The sequence below is a fragment of the Liolophura sinensis genome, chromosome 10 (assembly GCF_032854445.1).
Source record: "Liolophura sinensis isolate JHLJ2023 chromosome 10, CUHK_Ljap_v2, whole genome shotgun sequence".
NCBI classification, from domain to species: Eukaryota; Metazoa; Mollusca; class Polyplacophora; order Chitonida; family Chitonidae; genus Liolophura; species Liolophura sinensis.
The window spans coordinates 12,394,264-12,416,341 of NC_088304.1; the positions used below are offsets into that span (position 1 = coordinate 12,394,264).

At 38.8% G+C, this 22,078-nt stretch overlaps 1 protein-coding gene across 1 annotated transcript; it reads right to left on the minus strand.

Annotated features, from left to right (window-relative positions):
• Positions 1–1,755: 1,755 nt before the first annotated feature.
• Positions 1,756–6,943, minus strand: LOC135476224 (sigma intracellular receptor 2-like). The gene is made up of 3 exons (XM_064756168.1): positions 6,589–6,943; positions 3,374–3,518; positions 1,756–2,491 (listed from the first exon to the last, which is right to left on the minus strand). Exons 1-3 carry the CDS (start codon positions 6,697–6,699, stop codon positions 2,223–2,225), a joined length of 525 nt encoding a protein of 174 aa, XP_064612238.1. The 5' UTR covers positions 6,700–6,943; the 3' UTR covers positions 1,756–2,222.
• Positions 6,944–22,078: the final 15,135 nt, after the last annotated feature.

The window sequence follows — 22,078 nt, forward strand, 5'->3', positions numbered from 1 at the left end:
CAAACGATTTCCAGCAGAATAAAGTCAAAGTTGCAGTCGTAGCACGTCATTTTTTTCCTGTAATACTGCCGTGTTTGTGTCCTACTTACATGTTTTGTGAGCACTGATACACCAAAAAGCATGAGGTATTACAATAAAGATTGACAAAATATTACATAGCTTTGGACTGCTGCTTGGCAAGTTCCCCACAGACAGCCAAATGGCCAGATTTATTTATTTATTTGATTGATGTACTCAAGAATATTTCAATAATACGACTGTGGTCAGGATTATGGTAGGAGGAAAACGGGGCAGAGCCCACGGGAAACCCATGACGATCCACAGGTTGCTGGAAGACCTTCCCACGTACGTCCGCAGAGGAAGCCAGCATGAGCTGGACTCACACCAAACGCACTGGTGAGAGGCTCCTGGGTCATTACGCTGCGCTAGCGCGCTAACCAACTCAGCCACGGAGGCCCCAAAATGGCCTAAGCAATAATAATTTGAACGCTAATCATCAATAAGAAACAATGGGAGATTTTATTGATTACATTCTGTACAGTACTGAATTACAGACACGCATATATACAATAGTTTGTTCACATGTAATCAAAATAAACTTGAGCAAATACTTGTATCGATATACAGGAAGGTGACACAACCTGGATTTGAACCTGTATAAAACGGGTCCATGGTCTGAATCTATAGTCGCTGCCTTTGTGTAAGAAGGCCCTTCATTCCCTCAGACATCATCTTAACCATTAACATGTACACATAAACAGGAGAAGCTGTACATTAATACATCAGATTCATCATTCAACTTTAAATGCAGCGGCCCAGCCATGCACACATGTACATGTAACTTTGGGCACTCTTGCTATTTGGCTCCGCAGTAGTGTATTCAGAATGGGCATATACTTTGGGCACGTACGCTATTTACAGTATTTCACGTGAAGTTTAGCGTTTTTCAGGTGACATATTCTGCTCTGTTCTGAATGATTAATCCACATTTTAGGGCCACTTAGAGATTTTTTGTAAAATTTGGTTACCATCTCGTCAGAAAAACTTAAGCGTTGGTATCAAAAGTATGATTTTATGGTCTACAGATGTGCTTCTGAAAGTGGGCTTTTTCATACCAAACTTTAGGTAAAATACAGTCACTCAATGATATTGTATTCATCTCTGTAGGAATATTTCTTGCACTATTCTCACATTAAGAACTCAATTTTATTTTATTCATCTTAGAGGGACTACTTCAGGCACCACTGTAATTCAATTCAATGTCATCGATTCGACTCGGTGGGACTACTTTGGGCACTATTCTCACTTTAACAGCTCAATGGTATTTTATTCATCTCGGTGGGACTACTTTGAATACTGCTGCCCATCATTTAACTAAATTGTTATGTGGTCTGCTCAGTGGGACTACTCTGGGCACTATTCTCACTTTAGTCACTCAAGGGTATTTTTATTCATATTGGCAGGGTTATTTTCAGCACTGCTGTCATTTAACTCAATAGTATTGTAGTCTGCTCAGAGGGACTACTTTGGGCACTATTGTCATATGTACATGTAATCGGAGACTCAAAGACGAGCTTCACAAAAGGTCTAAATGATATTATTAAAAACGCATCGTTTTCTTCACTAATGCTGCAGTGCTTGTGTAGCCCATGTGTACTTTATGAGCATGCATACACCGGTAATTGTGACGTAATAAAGGAAAGAACAAATCAGTTTATAGCTATGGACTGTCTTGTTACAGGCAAGAAAGAGTTCTCCAATCATACTGTAATGAGGTCAGTGCGAAAACAATTTTGCTATATTCACCTGAGCAACATACTTTGGGCACTATTGTCACTTAATGGTAATATATTCACCTTAGCAGACTACTTTGGGCACTACTGTCACTTAACTCATTGGTAATATATTCACCTGAGTAGCCTTCTTTAGGCACCACTGTCATGTCACTCAGAAAATATAATGGCCTGTATATAATTTTACAGTATTTCTTCTCTGGGCGAGTGATATCTTATTATCGCATTTATTTACGCACAGGTCACAAATTATTGACAATTCTGTTCAACATCAATTTCATAGTCATTCAAAAGTTTCATATTTCTTTTTTTCTAAAAAAAATCCCTCACGAAATAATATTTTTTTCTCTTTCAAATGTATGGGCCAACGACAATCTTTAATTTTTAACTACCATAACAGCTCACCTCATTGTACATGTACCGATAGAGTTATCTTCTCTTCTTACCACCTTTTCCCTCCAGGGGAAGGTAGGCGGAGCTATTGAACAGTCCGTCAAGTAACATCAGTAAAGGAATGATGAAATACGGTGAGTAAATAGCAAGCAAAGTCAACCTTTCCTTCTGCGTCTTTGGGCAGGGGACTTTTGATTGGCTGGCATCATGGAGCATGATGTGGAAGCCAATGGCGACCAGCGTTGTGATCACATGGGATGAGTAGATCATGTTAGGAATACGAATCCAAGGACACGCACGAGGCCCTTTAAAAAACAAAAACAACCAAAAAAAAAAAAATATTTAATATTGTACCTCATACTAATATTAATTATCTTTCTTACCTTTACAGTAATGGAATATCAGCATATTAAATGTCTTTCCAATGTCTAAAATGTTTAATGCCATAGCTAATAGTTAAAAGCAATGTTCACCACGTTTCTTAGCCAATTTGCCATACCTCAATGTATTATGCTGCAAACGTATATGGTATCTGATTTATCTCCCCTTCGTCTGACTAAGTTGTCTCCCCTTAACCTATTTATCTCTAGATATCCGATACTCTCTGCAGCGCATGTGCCGCTCTCTACGCTCACTTTACATCACTGCCACCACTAGACAAGCTTGACATTTCTAGCCTGAGCAACGCATGTAGGTTTGTTTAGGCTTAGGCTCACCACTGGTGTACTTACACGTAACTATTTAATCCGAATTCATCAATAAAATTGTTTCTGGTGTGCAGGTTAGAATCATCCTGTGTATAGCTTGAATAAAGAGGATGCATATGTATAAGGTATTATTAGAAACAAAGACTGGGAACTTTGTGTTTCTGACATCGCTTCCTGCCTCATCACTGTGACCCCAGTGACCTTGGCATTGTTCAAGATTTCTGTACAAAACTTGCTAATGGTGGCAGTGAGGCGAAGCAAATGTACAGAGCAGCGCATGAGCTGTAAGAAGTATGGAAATAACCAACAGGATGAATTTGATTTTGTATTGTTGAGATATCCAAAGCAAGACAGCCCATCCATGTAAAACTTTAGTTATAGCCATTGAAATGCTGTTCATCTGTGTTTAAAAATGATCCAAGAAACGACACAATTCACTGATGTTTCAAGGTACCTTTTCACATAAAAAACATAACTTACCTTTAAAGAAAGCATATGTCGCAACAAGGATGTATGGGAACTGTATGAGCATTTCACACACAACAAACGAGAGAAACCATGCGGTTGGGTCGGCCATCAAACAGTCTTTGAATTCCCTTGTGTACCAAGTCTTCAGTTCCACCAGCTGTAAACAATATTACATATATATATATATACATATATACAAACATGTGTATATATACATATATATAAACATGTGTATATATATATATATTATATATATATATATATATATATATATATATATATATATATATATATATGTGTGTGTGTGTGTGTGTGTATACAAATTTTCACCACATCACATGTGGTATCAGAACATCACATGCGGTATCAAAACATTGCATGCAGTATGAGAACATCACATGCAGTATCAGAACATCACATGTGGTATCAGAACATCACATGCAGTATCAGAACATCACATGCAGTATCAGAACATCACATGCAGTATCAGAACATCACATGCAGTGTGAGAACATCACATGCAGTATGAGAACATCACATGCGGTATTCAGAACATCACCTGCGGTATCAGAACATTGCATGCAGTATGACAACATAACATGCCAAATCAGCACATCACATGTGGTATCAGAACATCACCTGCGGTATCAGAACATTGCATGCAGTATGACAACATAACATGCCAAATCAGCACATCACATGTGGTATCAGAACATCACATGAGGTATCAGAATATCACATGCAGTATGAGAACATCACATGCAGTATGAGAACATCACATGCAGTTTGAGAACATTGCATGCAGTATGAGAACCTCACATGCAGTATGAGAACATCACATGCATTATCAGAACATCACTTGCAGTTCAGAACATCACATGCATTATCACAAAATCACATGCATTATCAGAACATCACATGCGGTATCAAAACATCATATGTGGTATCAGAACATCACATGCGGTACCAGAATATCACATGCGGTATCAGGACATGATATGCATTTTCAGAACATCACATGCATAATGATGTCAAAAGGAAACTAAAATTGGAGGCCCAATTACCACATTACATTATAGGCCAGGATTCAAAGTCCACTCAGCGAGCCTAGACTACAAACACGAAATCTTAGACATCATGGGTCAGAGATCAGACATGATTGTGGTGAACCAAGAAAATAGCTGAAATTTACTATCATAGCCCAAAAAGTCCGGGGTCCAGGGGCCGCCTAGGCCCCGGAAGCTAGAAAAATCTGCGGAAAACAGGTAAATTAATCGAAACTGAACAAAGAAAAAGCGGAATTCCGCTAAAAAGCGGAAAAAAATCATGTCTGAGAGATGGGCTTTGAAAAGTATAGAACATATACATGTACCTGCTCTATATAGACACAAGATGTCTAAATGTTGCTGGGATGGTTGGGTGTAGGCTGTATGAGATTAATAGTTTGAAAGGCTATCCAAGCAAATCAGGCGAGGGACAACGGGTTACTTAGGCCCCAGAGGCTATGATTCAGGCCCGAGAGGCTGTGACTCAGGCCCCGGAAGCTGTGACTTAGACCGCAGAGGTTGTGACTCAGGCCCCAGAGGCTGTGACTCTAGATTGTCATGGACAATGTCTCTGTTATTCAAAGTCATGATGTAGGGCTGAAAGAGTACAGAGCTCAAAAAGCTAGGCTCTGAACCCAACCCAACCTATGCAACCCATCCACCCCCCACCCTCCCCAAAGTCACACCCATCCCACCCACACCCACGTTCCACTCACGTTACAACACCATTGATGCAGTATCAGAGCATCCCTTGCAGTATCAGAACATCACATGCAGATCAGTCCATCCACAATGTGTTCATCCAGATTAGAAAAATTACATACATATAAGCTGAAATATTTTTAAATGTTTATGCAAATTTTGTTCAACATGTTATTAAAATATATTTACGTTATGTTTTTCATCTAAAATGTTAACACATTTAACATTTTACCTCACTTTTTTTATTTTCTATTCTGAAGAATAGGATTTGAGCGAGCGAGTGTTTGAGGTTTAACGTAGTACTCAACAATTTTTCAGTCATATGACGAGTGTATGTAATATGCCTCCTTCTTGCAGGACAGACTTCCACCGCTCTTTCATCTAGTGCTGCTTCACTAAGACGACTTACCGAAGGCAAGTAAGCCGCCCCGCCCGAGCCATTATAGTGATACGGGTCAAACAGTTGTTGCACTATCCCCTTCACACTGAACGCCAAGAGAGGAAATTACAACTTCCTAAGGTCCTAGGTGTGACACGACCCAGGATTGACCCGGGATCCACAGCACTCAACGCGGATGCTCTACCAACTGTGCTTTCAGGGCCGGTGAAAAGGATTTGAGTGTTTAAAACAAATTTCGACATTGAAAACACATAGTTGTGAGCTCATGTCCAGCATTTACATGCACATGTAATTGCTAATTAAGAGCTCATCACCTCAATAGCTCATGCCATCCTAAGGGCCATGCCGTGCTAAGGGCTCATGACTTACTAACTGAAGGGCTTAACTGTGCTGCCCTACAGGCTCATGTCCTCCTAATTACATGTGTATGTAATTGCTAATTAAGAGCTCACCACCTCAATAGCTCATGCCATCCTAAGGGCCCATGCTCTGCTAAGGGCTCATGACTTACTAACTGAAGGGCTTAACTGTGCTGCCCTACAGGCTCATGTCCTCCTAATTACATGTGTATGTAATTGCTAATTAAGAGCTCACCACCTCAATAGCTCATGCCATCCTAAGGGCCCATGCTGTGCTAAGGGCTCATGCCTTACTAACTGAAGGTGTTTAACTGTGCTGCCCTACAGGCTCATGTCAACCTACGGGCTCATGTCCAAAGGGTTCATGTCCTAAGGGCTCACGCCGTGCTAAGCACTCATGCCTCACTAACTGAAGTGCTCAACTGTCCTACTGGCTCGTGTCCTAAGGGCTCACGCCGTGCTAAGCACTCATGCCTCACTAACTGAAGTGCTCAAATGTCCTACAGGCTCATGTGCTAGGTCTCCTAAGGGCCCCTGCCGTACTAAAAGGAAGGGCTTGTGTTCTAGGCACAGGAGCGCTTATCAAGTTATCTATCTGTGGATAATCTGGTCTCTCAACACAAACTATACCGGTATGCCATAAAATTAGAGCCCCGGCCTGTGGTCCTATTATTCAAGGCTTACACCAGTGCAATATCACCTAATATTATCAACACTTACTGCATCCGGGTAATACGTGGAAGAAAACAGCGCCTGAGAATCAACGAATATCGTAATTGGAATATGTGTGGCGAAGTACAGGCACCAAACCACGTCCAGCAAGCGTGCCATCGTTGCTGTTTGAGACCCTATGTCCGCCTGCCTGCCAAGTCACGCCACTTTGTTTACGATACAGGTCACGCAGGAGTTGCCTACCTTACACCGATCAGCGCCAACCACACGATGAATGATTTGCCGGTCTGACATGTCCTGTGCATACATTTGATGTACACGGAATATCAGGATGAGGGTACTTCGTTCATGGGAGTTCCACATGGGCGAGCCAGGGGAGTAGCCTTGCGGTCACAGCCCATAGTTCTTCTTACATCCATACTAGGCTGCTTGCAGCATCGTGCTGTCACCGAACCACTGATACTTTCCACTGTCATTATAAACGAGGAAAACGACAAACGTTCCCGTTTTGCCATTTGAAAGTTTGCGTGTGAGCCGTCAATGACAAACTTCCAGATGCAAAATCAGACAAACGTGATTTATGCCAAGACATTAAAGAAATTGAATTCATAAAATTTTTTATCTTTTACGATAAATTAGCATTTGCTGTCCAAACTTGGTAGTACCGGTAGTTAATTATTTTTTTTTTAAATCTATACGTGAACCTTCAATACACTGTAGGCCTACATATGGTCCATGCCTGCTTTCCTAAAACAGGAGGCAAATACACAATTTAATTTGGATCAAAATGAAAAATTGAACTGGGTTTGTCCGCAGTTCACGAAAAAAAACCAACAAAGTTAAATATATTCTAGATACAAAAAACAGGATCTATTACTAATTTAGCACGTAGAGCGCATCGCGGAAGAAATGCCGGTCTGTTACCGTAGGCTATGTAGGCCTGGCCTACCAGGAATTTATATACCCGTATAAAACGATGTTGGTTTTTTTTTTCTTCTTTGTATAGTTAATTGTTCATGTAAGATTACGTATCTAAGCCAATATCAGGAGGTCTTTGTGTAGGCCTACTGCCATAGGTGTTGTTAAGCATTATTGCATGAGAAGAAGTCAGTTTCTATTTATACGCATGCGTAAATTAGGCCCTACTATTGCAACATATGCATTGTCACAGATACATTCACGACTCTTTGACTTTACGACTATTAATTATAAAATTATCACAGTAGGCCTATAAATTGGGGTTATTGACACAGACTACGCTACTACTAATAGTAGGCCTATAGACCTATACAACTTAGTTAATTAGGCCTATAGGCCTAGGTACTATATGGGTTGGGAGTAGGCCTACCAGAAGAAACAAAAAACGATAACCCACCTACAGTAATTGTTCAGGAAAAGTCTGAACGCATGGAATCCACTGTTACGCAATATCCTAAAGGGCGTAATTATGAAAATAATTGACAGATTTCCATTAATCTTAAGCATGCATAAGTCCAAGTGATAGACAAGATGTATGCCAAGTTTCATAGAAATAGATTCAGTACTTTAGGAAGAGTTGCATGGACAAAGTCTGAATGCATGGAAAGCACTGTTACGCAAACGCCTAAATCGGCGTAATTATGAAAATAATTACCAGATCCCTATTAATCTTAAGCATGCATAAGTTCAAGTGATAGACAAGATGTATGCTAAGTTTTATTCAAATCGGCACAGTACATGTAGTGTACGAGATGCATGGGGAAAAACTCGCCTACAGACAGACGGACAGACAGGGTGATTCCAGTATCCCGCTCCTCCCCTTTAAAAAAGAATGTGTTAATTTTAACACTAGAATGTGTTTAACTAAGCTAGAATGTATTCTGTTATTTCAACACAATATTCTGTCATATTCAACACAACATCCTGTTATTCTAATAGATGTTGGATTAATAGAATTTGTGTGTTAGATTTAACAGAATAATCTACTACAATAGCAGAACACATTCCAACATCAATCAGACTACAGGCTTTATGTTAAAATTAACAGTTTAATTTTTTTAGTTTATAATAAACTCAGGATTTACATGTCTCACTTGCTTTCATGCAAATTAACATTTAAAACAGACACATGCTGGCAACTTTCCATTGGTGAAACTCATGAACTCGCACGTGAGCCTACCCAGACAATCAGTATTTGCGCTGGATTTATCTTTCCAGCTATATTGAAGGAAATATTTCTAATAAGAAACAATGTTCTTTTCCACTGGTCCAGAAGTATTGCGGTAGAATGTTTACCAAGTTTAAGTCAAAAGTATTTTGGTAATGTATACACTGGTCATGTGATATTGCGATAAGCTGCTATTACTAATTAAACACTTACAGGAACAGTTTCATGTAATAAAACCCTAACTGAGGTAAACTTGTGACCATTTGCCAACTATCGCATAGTCGTTGCTGCTTTGGGTTTAATTTCCACGCTGTCGTCTTATATTGATGAATCCCTGCATACAAAAAATGTTTCTGCTGGTGGACATCCCATAACACCACTGAAGCCTGGGGCCTGCTTGTCTTTGCATGGATCCGTCTTATTTCGCGCTTTATATTCTTGCTTAATTCTTTGTTCTTTGTCGATTTGGGCTGAAGGTTGATTGGGAACTGGCCTTGTGAATATTGACCTGGATCGTCCATTTTGGTTGAATTCTGGTATACGAATGTCTGCTTTGACGTTAAGATTTCGAAAATACTTAGAGTAATTATTTTTAAGATTAAAGACTTGTTTTGGACTGTAAGATGGGCTTTCAATGCTAATGACAAACCTTGCGAACCTTACTTACTCAGTGTATGGTTGTGCATGAAGAAACGAATCTGCGACCGGTTTCATGAAACTCACTTAGCTCAAATGACTACGTATGTTGAACAGGTATGAAGTGTACTTAGATAAGGGCTACTTAACATTAAGTATGCTTCATGAAACAGACCCCTGACATTATTTACCTGCTTTAATCGGCCAAACAAAATTGACTGTGGAAAGCTGGCCATGTCATTTATGATCCATTCAACCCGTGCATGCACCTTACAATCAAATTTTGAAACCTGGGACATTATTTAATTCAGCAAAAAAACGGGTGTTTTTGGACACACCTTTCAGTGGACTTTATTTACCAATGCAAACGTCATTTTTTTTTTGGAAAGAACACATAGTGTTCCACCGCGTCGAAATCAATACCTTTCAATCGCTAGGCCTGTCATGTACTCTTATGTACAAGAATCTTAAGATTCCTCTTACCTCATTGTTCTTGGAGCCGTAATAGCTCTCTTATACATGTCGAGCGCTGTAAGACCACTATGGGTAGCCTTTCACCATATATGATGGGAGTCGCACTTTGGAAAGTTCGGCAGCAGAATGCCACAGGTCGCTAGTTTAATCCTAGCGCTCCGATTTCTTCCAGGCACCTATACAACTAAATTTTGTCATATTTAAAGTGAGCCTTTGAATGTCTTGAGCATTTATAGGCTGAAAGAAGAATCAACTAAATAAATTAATCCACCTATTAAAGTTGGACCATGCGTCAATCAAATCACTAAAAATCGTGTAACTCGTGCAATCGTATAACTCATTCCAATATAAATCTAATGAAAAGCCTGACCTTATAGTATTTCACTCCTACATCAAGAAGATTCTTTCAAAGTCGATGGAAACAAGACCCATTTTCCAAAATATCCTACAGCCTTTTTCTTTCAGAGAGTCGCTTATATTCTGCTCTGTGTAAAATCAGTCATACTGGCTACCAAAATTGCCTTTAGCCAGTGACACGTAACAACCCAATCTCTACACATTGATACGTCTATATTATTACCAGGAAAATGCAGTCAGGATACTTTTTTTATTTTTTTTTAAATTTTTTTTTTAAACTCCATAAGCTTAGTTTCAACACCAAGAACCAAGTCACCTCGGGTGACGTCATAATTATTCAAAACCAAGTTGCATGCTGGGCAAAGGGCATGGAGGGTAATTTGATTTACTGCACCAACAATCGGTTTTAACAAACTGAACGCATTAAGACAGCCTACACTACTGTCTCTGCAAATCAAATACATGACTTTAATTTCCTAACATCCATCTCTAAATCCACAGCGCCGTGAGATTATATGCTACAGGAGATAAAATAGCATTCATTTATTCAGGATAGAGTCAACCTAAACGTGTAAACAATTTCAAATATGTCAGTGACATTAATAAGGATTACAGTTAAGTCGATAGCAGGTTAGGTAATTTGGTGTCGCCCTCAGTCGAAACGCGTTGAACTCTGCACAGTATCCAGCATGCCACTGGTTTTGGAATGATTATGACGTCATCCGAGGCAATGGGTTCTTGACGTCGAAACCGAGCTTATGGACTTCAAAGTGAACATAAAGTATGCCACTATATATACATGGAAAAATGATATAGGACAAAGTTATGACAAAAAATATGTAAAGAAATCTATAAAGTTTTGAAAGTCCAGAAGGTGAAGTTCAGCATTGAGGATGTGGCACTGACGGACAATTCACTCCGAGTAGCCATGTTGCAGACACCCTTATGAACTTGGCCAATTACTAAGGCTGAGAGCGTCGCGTGATAATTGGCTGTCACGTCAAAAAAACCTATAAACTCTCGATTGTCAGTGTGGTTTCTTGTGGTGGATATACAGATATCGACGCAGTAAATTGGATTTTGTGGTTGGTTTAAGTGTTAAACTGATGCATTTTTAACCACTCTTATGAGCAGGGAACTGAGAACGGCCATCAACAATGTGTACATGTTGGGAAGGATACTGCAGTAACTTGTCAGGGTGAGCTGGAAAGAAAACCACCTCGAGAGAGTCATTGCTTGAAGAAAAATATTGTGACTTTGCATTATTTTTCCTTAGCAAAGTCAGATTTATTACGAAAATATCCTCCCAAAATCTGAATGAAAAGGTCTGTTATCAATTAGAAGGCCCTGCTATGTTCGGTAAGTTCTCTGAAGTCGGTACGGCCGAATAGGCCGAATGCTTACACTCATGCAGGACGAGGACGATCAGGGCCGCTAAAACACAACCCTTGTGTTCACGAACATCGCCCTGACCGAGCGCCAAACTAAAAGAAACATCGGCCCTTTGAACACGGAACAGAGCTGATACTCTTTGGTAGGGTATCAGGCGTTTTTGTTTGTATTTTCTTATTGTCATATTGTTTAATAACAGTGGTACGGGAGAGCTCCTAGGTTTTGTGACGTCACTCTAGATTGCTATAACATGGTAAAATGGTGTCACCAAATGAGTGCCTAGGTACTGACGATTGTTTGCTATTTACTTTCTTGATAAGTGGTGTAGAATTTTTAAAATATTTTTAGAACATGTGGAATACTACTTTATTAATTAATTCAGCTTCAGTGGCTGACTTTTTTGTTCACTTTAACATTACGAATTAGAAAAAAGTGTTCTAACTTCATTTTCCTTGCCATGATATAGGCTTCCAAAATATCCATGCGTAGAGCTTGTGTTGTTACGTGTCACTGACTAAAGGCAATTTTGGTAGCAAGTATGACTGATTTTAAAAGAGAGCGAAACATAGGCGACTCTCTAATAGAAATAGACTATAAAACACCATTTTCCAATGAAATGTTTGAGAAATAATGTTATAAATTGTAAATATAGCCGCATAGCATAACGCATATAAGTGAGAAGTTTTATTTGTTTTCATTATTTCAAGGAAGGCTGTTGATATTCTAGGTGTCCAAATCAAATTTAATGTTATTAGTCCGTGAATAATCCCCAAGTCGAATATAAACCAAGGTACATGTATCTCTGTCCTACTGTTCATAAAAGAATTGCGCTGATGTGATAAACACGGATGCTTATACATTCTCTAGACCCGAGTTAATCGGAATTTGGGACAGATACGTGACAACTATGACAGATCGCCAGAGATTTGTACGTATATTTGCCAACAAGAGTGCTGCCATGATTCTAGGAGTTGTTGTTACTTTATAGCTCGCCTGTACCAAAAAAAATCGTAGCTAATGGAAGCCATATCCCGAGCTTCCAATAAAAGCGAGAGCAATGTTACGGTAAATGTGAGAGCAATGTTACGGTAAATGTGAGAGCAATGTTACGGTAAATGTGAGAGCAATGTTACGGTAAATGTGAGAGCAATGTTACGGTAAATGTTAACGGCGCTATCTTAGAAAGTACTGCATGTATTGGGCTGAGGTTTTGCATAGATGTAAAGCACAATAGAACGAGAGGATGTTCTATCGTTGATGCTCTGATTTTGCATATATCTAAGGCACAATAATGAGAGGAATATCTTCCGATTTTTCAGAATGTCTTATTTTAGCATCTTTCACTACGATACATCTCTTCCTCTAAACCCGTTTAACGTTTTGCAAACATTTTATCTGCAATTGTTCTTGTATTACTCTTCAATACTAAACAATTCCTTTAGTCTAACATTTTATCTTTTTTCCCCACCTTATTATTACTTAACTATTAATCTTTATTGCTTTTGTTTTATTTGATCTACAAGTGGTTCATGCATGACTTTCATTAATCCATTCCAATCATACAGGAGTGTTCGATATGCCGATGTTTAACACAAAGTTAATCAAGACGTCAAATTAATGTTACAACCTATAATGTTATAAATTATAGTCGCTATTTATACACCCTTAAGCGACGTATATACAACTATCATACACACACGTTTTAATGCAATCCATTGATGATAATCACTGATTATGGATTATGTAGCGATGATTACAAAGTGCTTTCGACGTTTACATATTCTTACTAACAGAAACCTTTAGTTAGAAGTTAGAATGTAACTCCAGCTACACAATACAGCAATAGAATGGTGTGAATAATAGTCGTGGGTGACATTATGCGAAGTATTATTATACATGTGTGTGTGTGTGTGTGTGTGTGTGTGTGTGTGTGTGTATATATATATATATATATATATATAATATATATATATATATATATATATATATATATATATATATATATAGACATATATATATATATATATATATATATATATATATATATATATATATATATATATAGACATGTGGGTACATGTGTCATAACAATATAACAGCATGACAGACAGGATATATTATGTGGGCGACCGGTTTAAGCGTGTAAGCGTCTAACTCCAGGGCGTGTTGAAACATAGAATCATACAGGCCATTATTAACATACCCATTATCAGCCTGTAAAGTTAATGCAGGCATGGTTCAGATGGGAAGCGTAAGTATATGATACCCTTATTGTATACAAGTGCATTCAAACATTTAACGGAACATTTCACGCTCTTTTGAGTAGATCGTGTTGCCTATTTTATAGTAACTCTACAGGCTACATGTATATGGGTCACCCGTTTAATGTTGTATCTGAAGACAAAGGAACCTCCAGAAACAGCATCCAGAGCTAATAGGATTGCGTGTAGACGTCTGTGTGTGCTTCACGTTTTCACTGACTCCCCATCCACCCAGCCCCACACTCATTGCTTCCACCCCCACCTTACCGGATGTCTTCAGGCCAGGATGCACGGAATGAGCTACGACGTGCTGTAACTACATCCATATAGCCATCTGTACTGTTACAGAGTTAGTGCGTCTAGTCCAGAAACCAGTCTCTTCCAAGCGGGCGTTGTGTTGTATATGAGCTATTTCAGTCGTTGTGTTTGTGTATTTAAGTAGGTGTTGTACCTGCAGTCCCATCCTATATGCCTTGTTACTAAGGGCGTGAAAATGGTGCAGATCTAGCCTCGACCAGTGCAAGAGTTTCCCTGGCTCACATTGTGTGGTGTACGAAGAAATGCTACATTTTGAAACAAGAAGTTTGGGATGTGTACGAAACTAGCATCGGTTCCTGCACAGATGAATATAGGGGCCTATAGGTGAGCTTGTACACTGAAGTCTATGAGCTGTATGTACAAACTACGGATTAAAAAGAAGGCGTGTTCTGTGTTATCTTCGTGGATCTTCCAGTGAACTGTGAATATGTCAGACAAATCTTTTGTGTCATCGATTGGAACGGTTCTTTAAAATGTGAAGTGTGGTGTGTTAACTAGTGAATATACTTGTAAATTTGTACGCTGTGTGTTAATTTCGGCCGGCCATCTTTGAAGGACTATACGGTGTAACTATACACGTGTCTAGAGCAGGGCACATCGCAGTCAGCTCGCCCTTGCCCCAGCATCTGGCCCTCATTCGTTCAGCATCACGGCGACAGGATCTTCCGTATCATTTACCGAAGTAGGGGGAGGAGAGTCGGATAAGTACAACAGGGGGCTGGTTATTCATAGCATTTCCTGGCCCATTCTCTGAGACTACACACTCTTCTAGGCCCTTTACAGAATAGAATATAACACAGAGTCTTTGACCCAGAAATGATGTGTTAGTTAAATTATGGAGGTAATAGCATCGCAGTGAAGTATATACCCGATAAGATTGGCCTATACGCCTAAGATTGCTACCGCAGTTCTGAAGAGTGTGTGTATTCGGTGGAGAAAACATGGCGGATCTCCAATGTGGTGTTGAATTAGAGAAGAAGAAGGTCACTTCACCCGCTCTAGAAAACACTGACATGGAAGATACAGTAATTATTGAAGAGAGTATACCTGAAGGCCCCCTTGATGTGGATTTGTTGATGGATTTAGGGTTTATCAAACGGACATTAGAGAATCTAGTAAGTCCACAAGAAACGCAAAGAGTTTTGGACATGGCGGTGGAATATATAAAACAAGACACAGGGAAATTGTTACAGGCGCAAACTGACACCGCTAAAGGCCTGGAAGCCAGACTGTCCCTATTGGACACCGGTAGTGAAAAAGTGAAGAAAAAATTATTAAAGTGCCAAGACAAAGTGACTTTATTAAAAGAAACCTTAACCGAAAATCAAACGAAGTTAAAATCTGCTGTAAGGAAAGATCCAAATTCCAGGGTTCCACGGTGTAGTTAGTTAGTTTATTTGTTAATTATAATGATATTTATATAATTAAATGATACATAATACTTTATAATTAATTGTACACAGTATACTATTTAAAGACTGGACTTATTTTTTCAATGTAATGTCTTTATACACGTATATCTTCATTGTCTACTCGTGCAATGTTCGGCATGCCATCACGTTCTTACAGTAACCATGGAAACGCAGATCTCCATATTTGCGCTAGTTTCATACATATGCCACAAAGATGATTCCAGCGCATGTGATAAATAGTATCTAAGAAGTGATTGGTGGTAAAATAGTACGTAAATAGTGATTGGTTGCGTTGCTGATTGTTCCCGGAAATCGGCTGATGTTTGTGCCAAGTACCAAGGATGTTTACTGGCTTTGTGCGGGCTATTTATAACTCTGTCAGCCTATATATATATATATATACAGGCCTAATGTGATGTAACGCGCAGTACTTGCTTCGTGTTTTTTGGTATTACACAACGGCCATTTTAGAAGCGCTAAAATATAGTGTACGTTTCTTGATATTCATGTACAAGGCATATATATGTACCGTAGACAATATACATGAAGCCTGACAGTGATAAAAGCTCCACGGGAACGCCGTTAACATCTCGGCCACCAAAAGTGCTGTGTTAAATTGTGTTGATCGATTGACTGATTTGATTCGTTTTTTTCCCTTCGTTTATTTCTTCCCTGGTTTTGCAGCATACTTCCATAAATTACTCACAACATACGTTTCAACATGCGCCTTTTTTAACACACTTCCATACCAATCACAATACATGTTTCCACATGTACAATTTCCCAATACATTTCCATTTTAACCACAATACTGGTTTCAACTTGTACAATTGTCCAACACACTTCCATACTTATCACAATACAGGTTTTAATATGTACAATTTTCCAACACACTTCCAAACGAGTCAGAATACAGGTTTCAACATGTAAAATTTTCCAACACACTTCCATACTAATCACAATACAGATTTTAACACGTGCAATTTTACAACACACTTCTATAGTAATCATAGTTTGCTATTTATTGATCCGGGACTTCCATTTTGGTTGACAGCTGGGAATGTATCATTTTGGCGCCTAAATATGATGTATTTAAATCATGTAGGTACACTTTTAGATAAAGGCTTTGGTAGATCCAAGTAATCATGATTACCCCAATCTACAGGGAAAAGTGTGAATTCAATATTTAATTTTAATTCAAAGATACCCCATGACTGTCTTTATATCACGAGTGTTTTCTTATAAGCGTACAACAGTATCGTGGTTAGATATTAAACACAAAACTTAAAGAATCCCTTTCTATTTTGTACAGCTGTAACCCTCCGTTACCTTAGTGATTGAAGGCGTTTGTCTTGCTTATATACTGGGTAGTCATCGATCAGTCAGTCCGCGAGTTCGAATCTACGTGTCTAACCAGACAATCGTATACCAGCCGTGAACCAGGATGGAGGTTCCCGGCCACTGGAAGCCATCTTAGACTTAAGTCAAAACTTTAATCATTAAAATTTGGTATGCTCCTTTCCGTTATTTTAGCTGAAATTTGTGGTACAATAACTTACCCAGAATTGATTGCCAAGTAGTATTCTGACCTTGTTACAGCAGAAATAACAACTATAAAGTGATTTGAAATGTTGACCAAAGTCTCAGTTTGTTTTGTGATCCTGCGCCAATAATTGTTACATCAATTCCCAAAACAACGTTTTAACACAATCCACTAAAGAACTAAGAATGAATATAGAAAGAAATTAGGACGGAATCATGCATCAGATTCAGTCAACAGTTTTCAATGATGTTGGTAAGACGCAAGGTATGTTCTAAGCGAATGAGTGAAATCAGTATTCAAATCGTGTATCGTGCTAGTATATTAGTTGTCGATAACAAAATATGTATATCAGTTGCGCCATGTTTTGAAAATGCCTGAAACGTGTAACTTTAACGAACAGCTGGGAGTTGCTTTAAGAGGTTACTTTAGTTACTGATTATCAACAAAAGAGTTGGAAGATTTGTTGGTAAAACGGTGCAAAACGTGACAAAATACTGTGTTTTTTCCCCCCTTTCTTTCTTACCTGATCATATATCCAACGTAGTGATCTAATTCAAAAGGATGAATATACAGCCCATTGTCCCGGGTTAAGCGGAATTGGACACAGTCCTCAAGCAGAGTGTCAAAGATTCTGCGTTTAGTGAAATCGTCACTCTAACAAATGCCACAAGGCGAGATATGTACACGCCATGAAAAGAGGACCTTTCGGTGGATTGCTGTTCAGGTAAGGGTAGTCTACAATGTCAAAATTGAAACCATTGTTCTTGTAAAACCTGCAAGAGAAGAAACCGTATTGGTGTTTGCGCAAATATAGGTCCAGATAACATCTGGTGTGAGTCCAGCATCAGTAGAGTCCATTAATCTCAGCCAAGGTGGGTATACATCTTTCACAGCCTTTGAAATATATGGGTTGTTTAAAGAGAATAGATCGTCGCTTAGTGAATGAGAAAGATCGGACCTGGTGAGGCTTACTCAATAATATTTTCTGTCTGTAGTCCTTTTCATAAGAGAACTGGTATACGTCAGCCATGAGGGGCATAACTTGTATCCATTGGAATACCTATGCACTGTTCATAATCGGTTTCCTCCAAATTTCACATAGATGTTATTAATGAGAAATTCGAGCAACCCGATGAACATCGAAACATCCCATGAATGGTAACCCTTGTATGTAGTGGAACTGAAGAAGGCTTTGTATAAAGCATTATAAACACCAAATAAATTACCTGTTCACAGCCCAGATTGTATACATTATTCCTTTCTTCTGCTGGCCCGGTTTCCTCCCACCATAATGCTGACAGCCGTCGTATAAGTGAAATATTTTTGAGTACGGCGTAAAACACCAATCAAATAAATAAATAAATATACTTCTTCTGCAACTACAATGCAGGTCTGACTGGCCGTTTTCGGCGATCGAATCAGAATAGTATGTGTTTCGTTGGGCAAGCTGGGCGATCGTTTGTGAGATACAAGGTGAAAGAAGACAAATTATTCTCCTTCCTGAACCTCCGCTATAGAACTGCATGCCTCTTTCCAAACATAACGAGTTGATATAAATATTTGAGATATTTCTATTACTGACATGCTTAGTCAATACAATGTTTGTTTACTTCTGTATCTCATTTTAGTAGTGATTAGAGACGTGGTCATTCTTTTTTCAATCATAGCGATCTCACTGATCGGTTTGGTGAAGCTGCCAAGCTCTCAACGAAATGTGATTGTATGTTAAATGTGATGACAACAGCATTCTGAGTAATTTTAGACTACTGACGTCTAATAAATTGCAATTAATATCACTGCATAATTTTCTGTCTAGTTCTACTTAAACCATGGGCGTGTAAATTGCTAATATTTATGCATTTACATGAACAGTTAGAATAAAACCCTGACTGAGATAAATTGACAAGAGGCCGTATTTCAGCGTTTACGTGTGACTATTTGCCAGCTACCACATTGTCGTCACTGCTCTGATCCTTCTCTCTGTGCTGTACATCTTTAATTATATTCTAGACAGTGTACTTATGCGAGGGTCAGAAAACGGACAAGGTAGAGTTATCTGCCCTCTCTTAATGCGAGTAGGCATTCCTTTGGAAAAGTCTAATTACGAAAACATCATGAATCCTGATTTACAAATGAATTTCAAGCAATTTACAATCCAACATACACTAGAATCGGGGATACCCGTTTGCCTCAGGCGATGGTGCATGCTACGCCGTTTGACGCTATGACCATTTAAATCTTTATTTTCAAGGAATTATTTCTACCGCCAAGAAAGATTCAACCACGCAGTATCATCTCTGTTGCACGTGTTCTCGAAAACAAAAACCCGAATTCACTAGTACGACGACTGCCAGCATTATGGTCGGACGAAACCAGACAGAGCCACGACCATCTGCAGGTTGCGTCTAAATCAAGTTGGTTCAAACGGTGAACGCTTTCGTTCGTTTCTGTGCCGGTAATAGGTCAGCAAAGAGATAGTTGACATGCGCTGTGGCGTAACTGTAGCCAAATCCCGCCCATAACGTCAACTGATTTATGTATTTATTTGTGTTTTACGCCGTACTCAAGAATATTTCACATATTCGACGGCGGCCATCATTATGGTGGGAGGAAACCGCGCAGAGCCCGGTGGAATTAATGAAAACACTGAAAACTCAAGAAGAATTTGACCATTTTTTTTTTTATTATTCGTTTATGATACAGACCATATGAGCGAGTCAAGAGAAGAACACTACTATAGATTCAACTAACCTTCTCCTGGGGAAAGGGGGGGGGGGGTCAAAATAGCCCAGTATTACATTGGGTTAATTTATAAACCCGCCGGATCTAGGACTTCTCAGGTATCTACTACAGCTACCTGATGGGTAGTCGTGTAGGTTGGTATAGTGGGTTCCCAGTGACTCCACAGGTGGCTTTGTCATACATCTTTATATGGTAATCACACACGTGTAGAGAGGGTATTGGTTCAAACAAAATCCATAACTTACGGTGCAAGGGAAAAATAAGGCACGAGTTTTCAGTGTTTTAATATATATACGTTACATAGATAACCAAGCATTCGTACCTTCTAAGCAGATCTTTATGTTACGTTAACTTCTTCCTCAAACGAAAACCGTTGTTTGTTAAGTTTGCTTCTCATGCTCCTGCTTAACACAATTTTTCACGTTCTTTGTATTAAACATGAACTTAAAACAGCTTCCCAATTTTATCCCATGAAATTTTTCACCTTATTCTACTGTCGTACCTATTTTTTTGTCACGAGGCATCGAATGATCTTGTCTTTTTGGTCAGTAGAAGGTATTAAAACACATTCTGTAAATCATTTTTTCACTCTACTGGGCTTTTTCCATGGATAAAAAGACAGAACATTTTCACTTTTCTTACGCAGGAACCTTAGTGTCACACTGGTCTTACATAATGCAATTAAGCCCTACTTTAGCATGGTCATCAGTTATATATGGCGTCTAAATAAGACAATACATAGAACAATATCACTGTTGGACATTCGTATCAATGCTTGCACCATACGCTTTGTTCATCCGATATATGCACTAAAGCCATCCGTTACGTCCAGAAGAATTGCACACACAGTTTGAAATATTTATTTCAGTTGAATACAAAACGCTCACGAGTTACTACCCTTTATGACACCGTATTACGAACAGAAGTATTTGGGGTTCCACGAATCGCAAGACAATCTCACATCGCGTCAGAAAACAACTTCAAGTTTTGTCGCGGCTTGGTCGTTCATTCCACACACTGCATCTCGCCGGTGACAACCAGAATTTTTAAATATATGCATATAATTATCGATATATAATGCTTTTAAAATATACAAATCCATGAAATTTAAACTAACCAAATGTTTGATTTTGTTTAATATACAAGTTCATCATTAAAACAGTGTTTGCCTCCATACGATCTGTTGACATCTTCGTTCAATCTAAATGGAAATAATACGGATATAGTTAAATACCGCACATATCCTTGGTTGTTCTCGTTTCAAATCCTACCACTGCCCTGCATAAATTTTACTGTTTTATTTTTCTCATTTTGTCTCACTTGAGACAATTGTCGCGAGACATACGGATTTTCTTTTTTACTCATAAATGTGGATATCATGGAAAGCATTAGAATCTGGACGCTCAACCACACAAATATGCATAAAATCATACTAACTGTGATGTAATGTTTTATTGTATATTATATCACCACCTTACTTCGGTTTCAGTACATAATGCACGAGACGTCCTGCTGTAGTTGCTGTGAACACACGGGTTATTGAGTAAAAGCCAGTTTACACGTACATTGTGTTTTTTTTTTCTATATACAGATAAACTCCACATTTTTAGTTCACTGCTGCCTTTTCTAGAGAATTATAGATTTATTCTTTCAGTCCTAGATTGACTAAAAACATGCTAGCCATGCTGAAGTAGACACCTTTGAAAGCTGCAGCAAGCGAATGTGAACAAAACAAAAAGTTGTCTTACCATGTGTGGTAGGGTGTATATAACAGATTTATACAGATGGAGTTCAGCGACTGCTCGGCTCGCCATACACTGTTATTTACAGGCACATATTTTAAAGTTTTTTTTTTCACACATATAAAACTTCTTTCGAAAAACATCAGCCTTTGCTCTGGAGGACCCAAAAATGAGTACCGTATCCAATGACTGTACAAAGCATAAAAATGTGAAACGCTGTACGCCATGTTTTGAAAATGCCTGAAACGTGTAACTTTAACGAACAGCAGGGACGTTACTTTCGTTACTGATTATCAACAAAAGAGTTGGAAGATTTGTTGGTAAAACGATGCAAAACATGACAAAATACTGTGTTTTTCCCCCCTTTCTTTCTATTATAGATATGGCAACAACCGTCATCCTGCAAGATGTGGCAACATAGTATGGGCACTTCCATCATGTCTGAATTGCAAAAAGATGGCAATGTTGCACTGATAGTGTGGATCAACATGGCAACAGTGGTTTAAAATAAACAT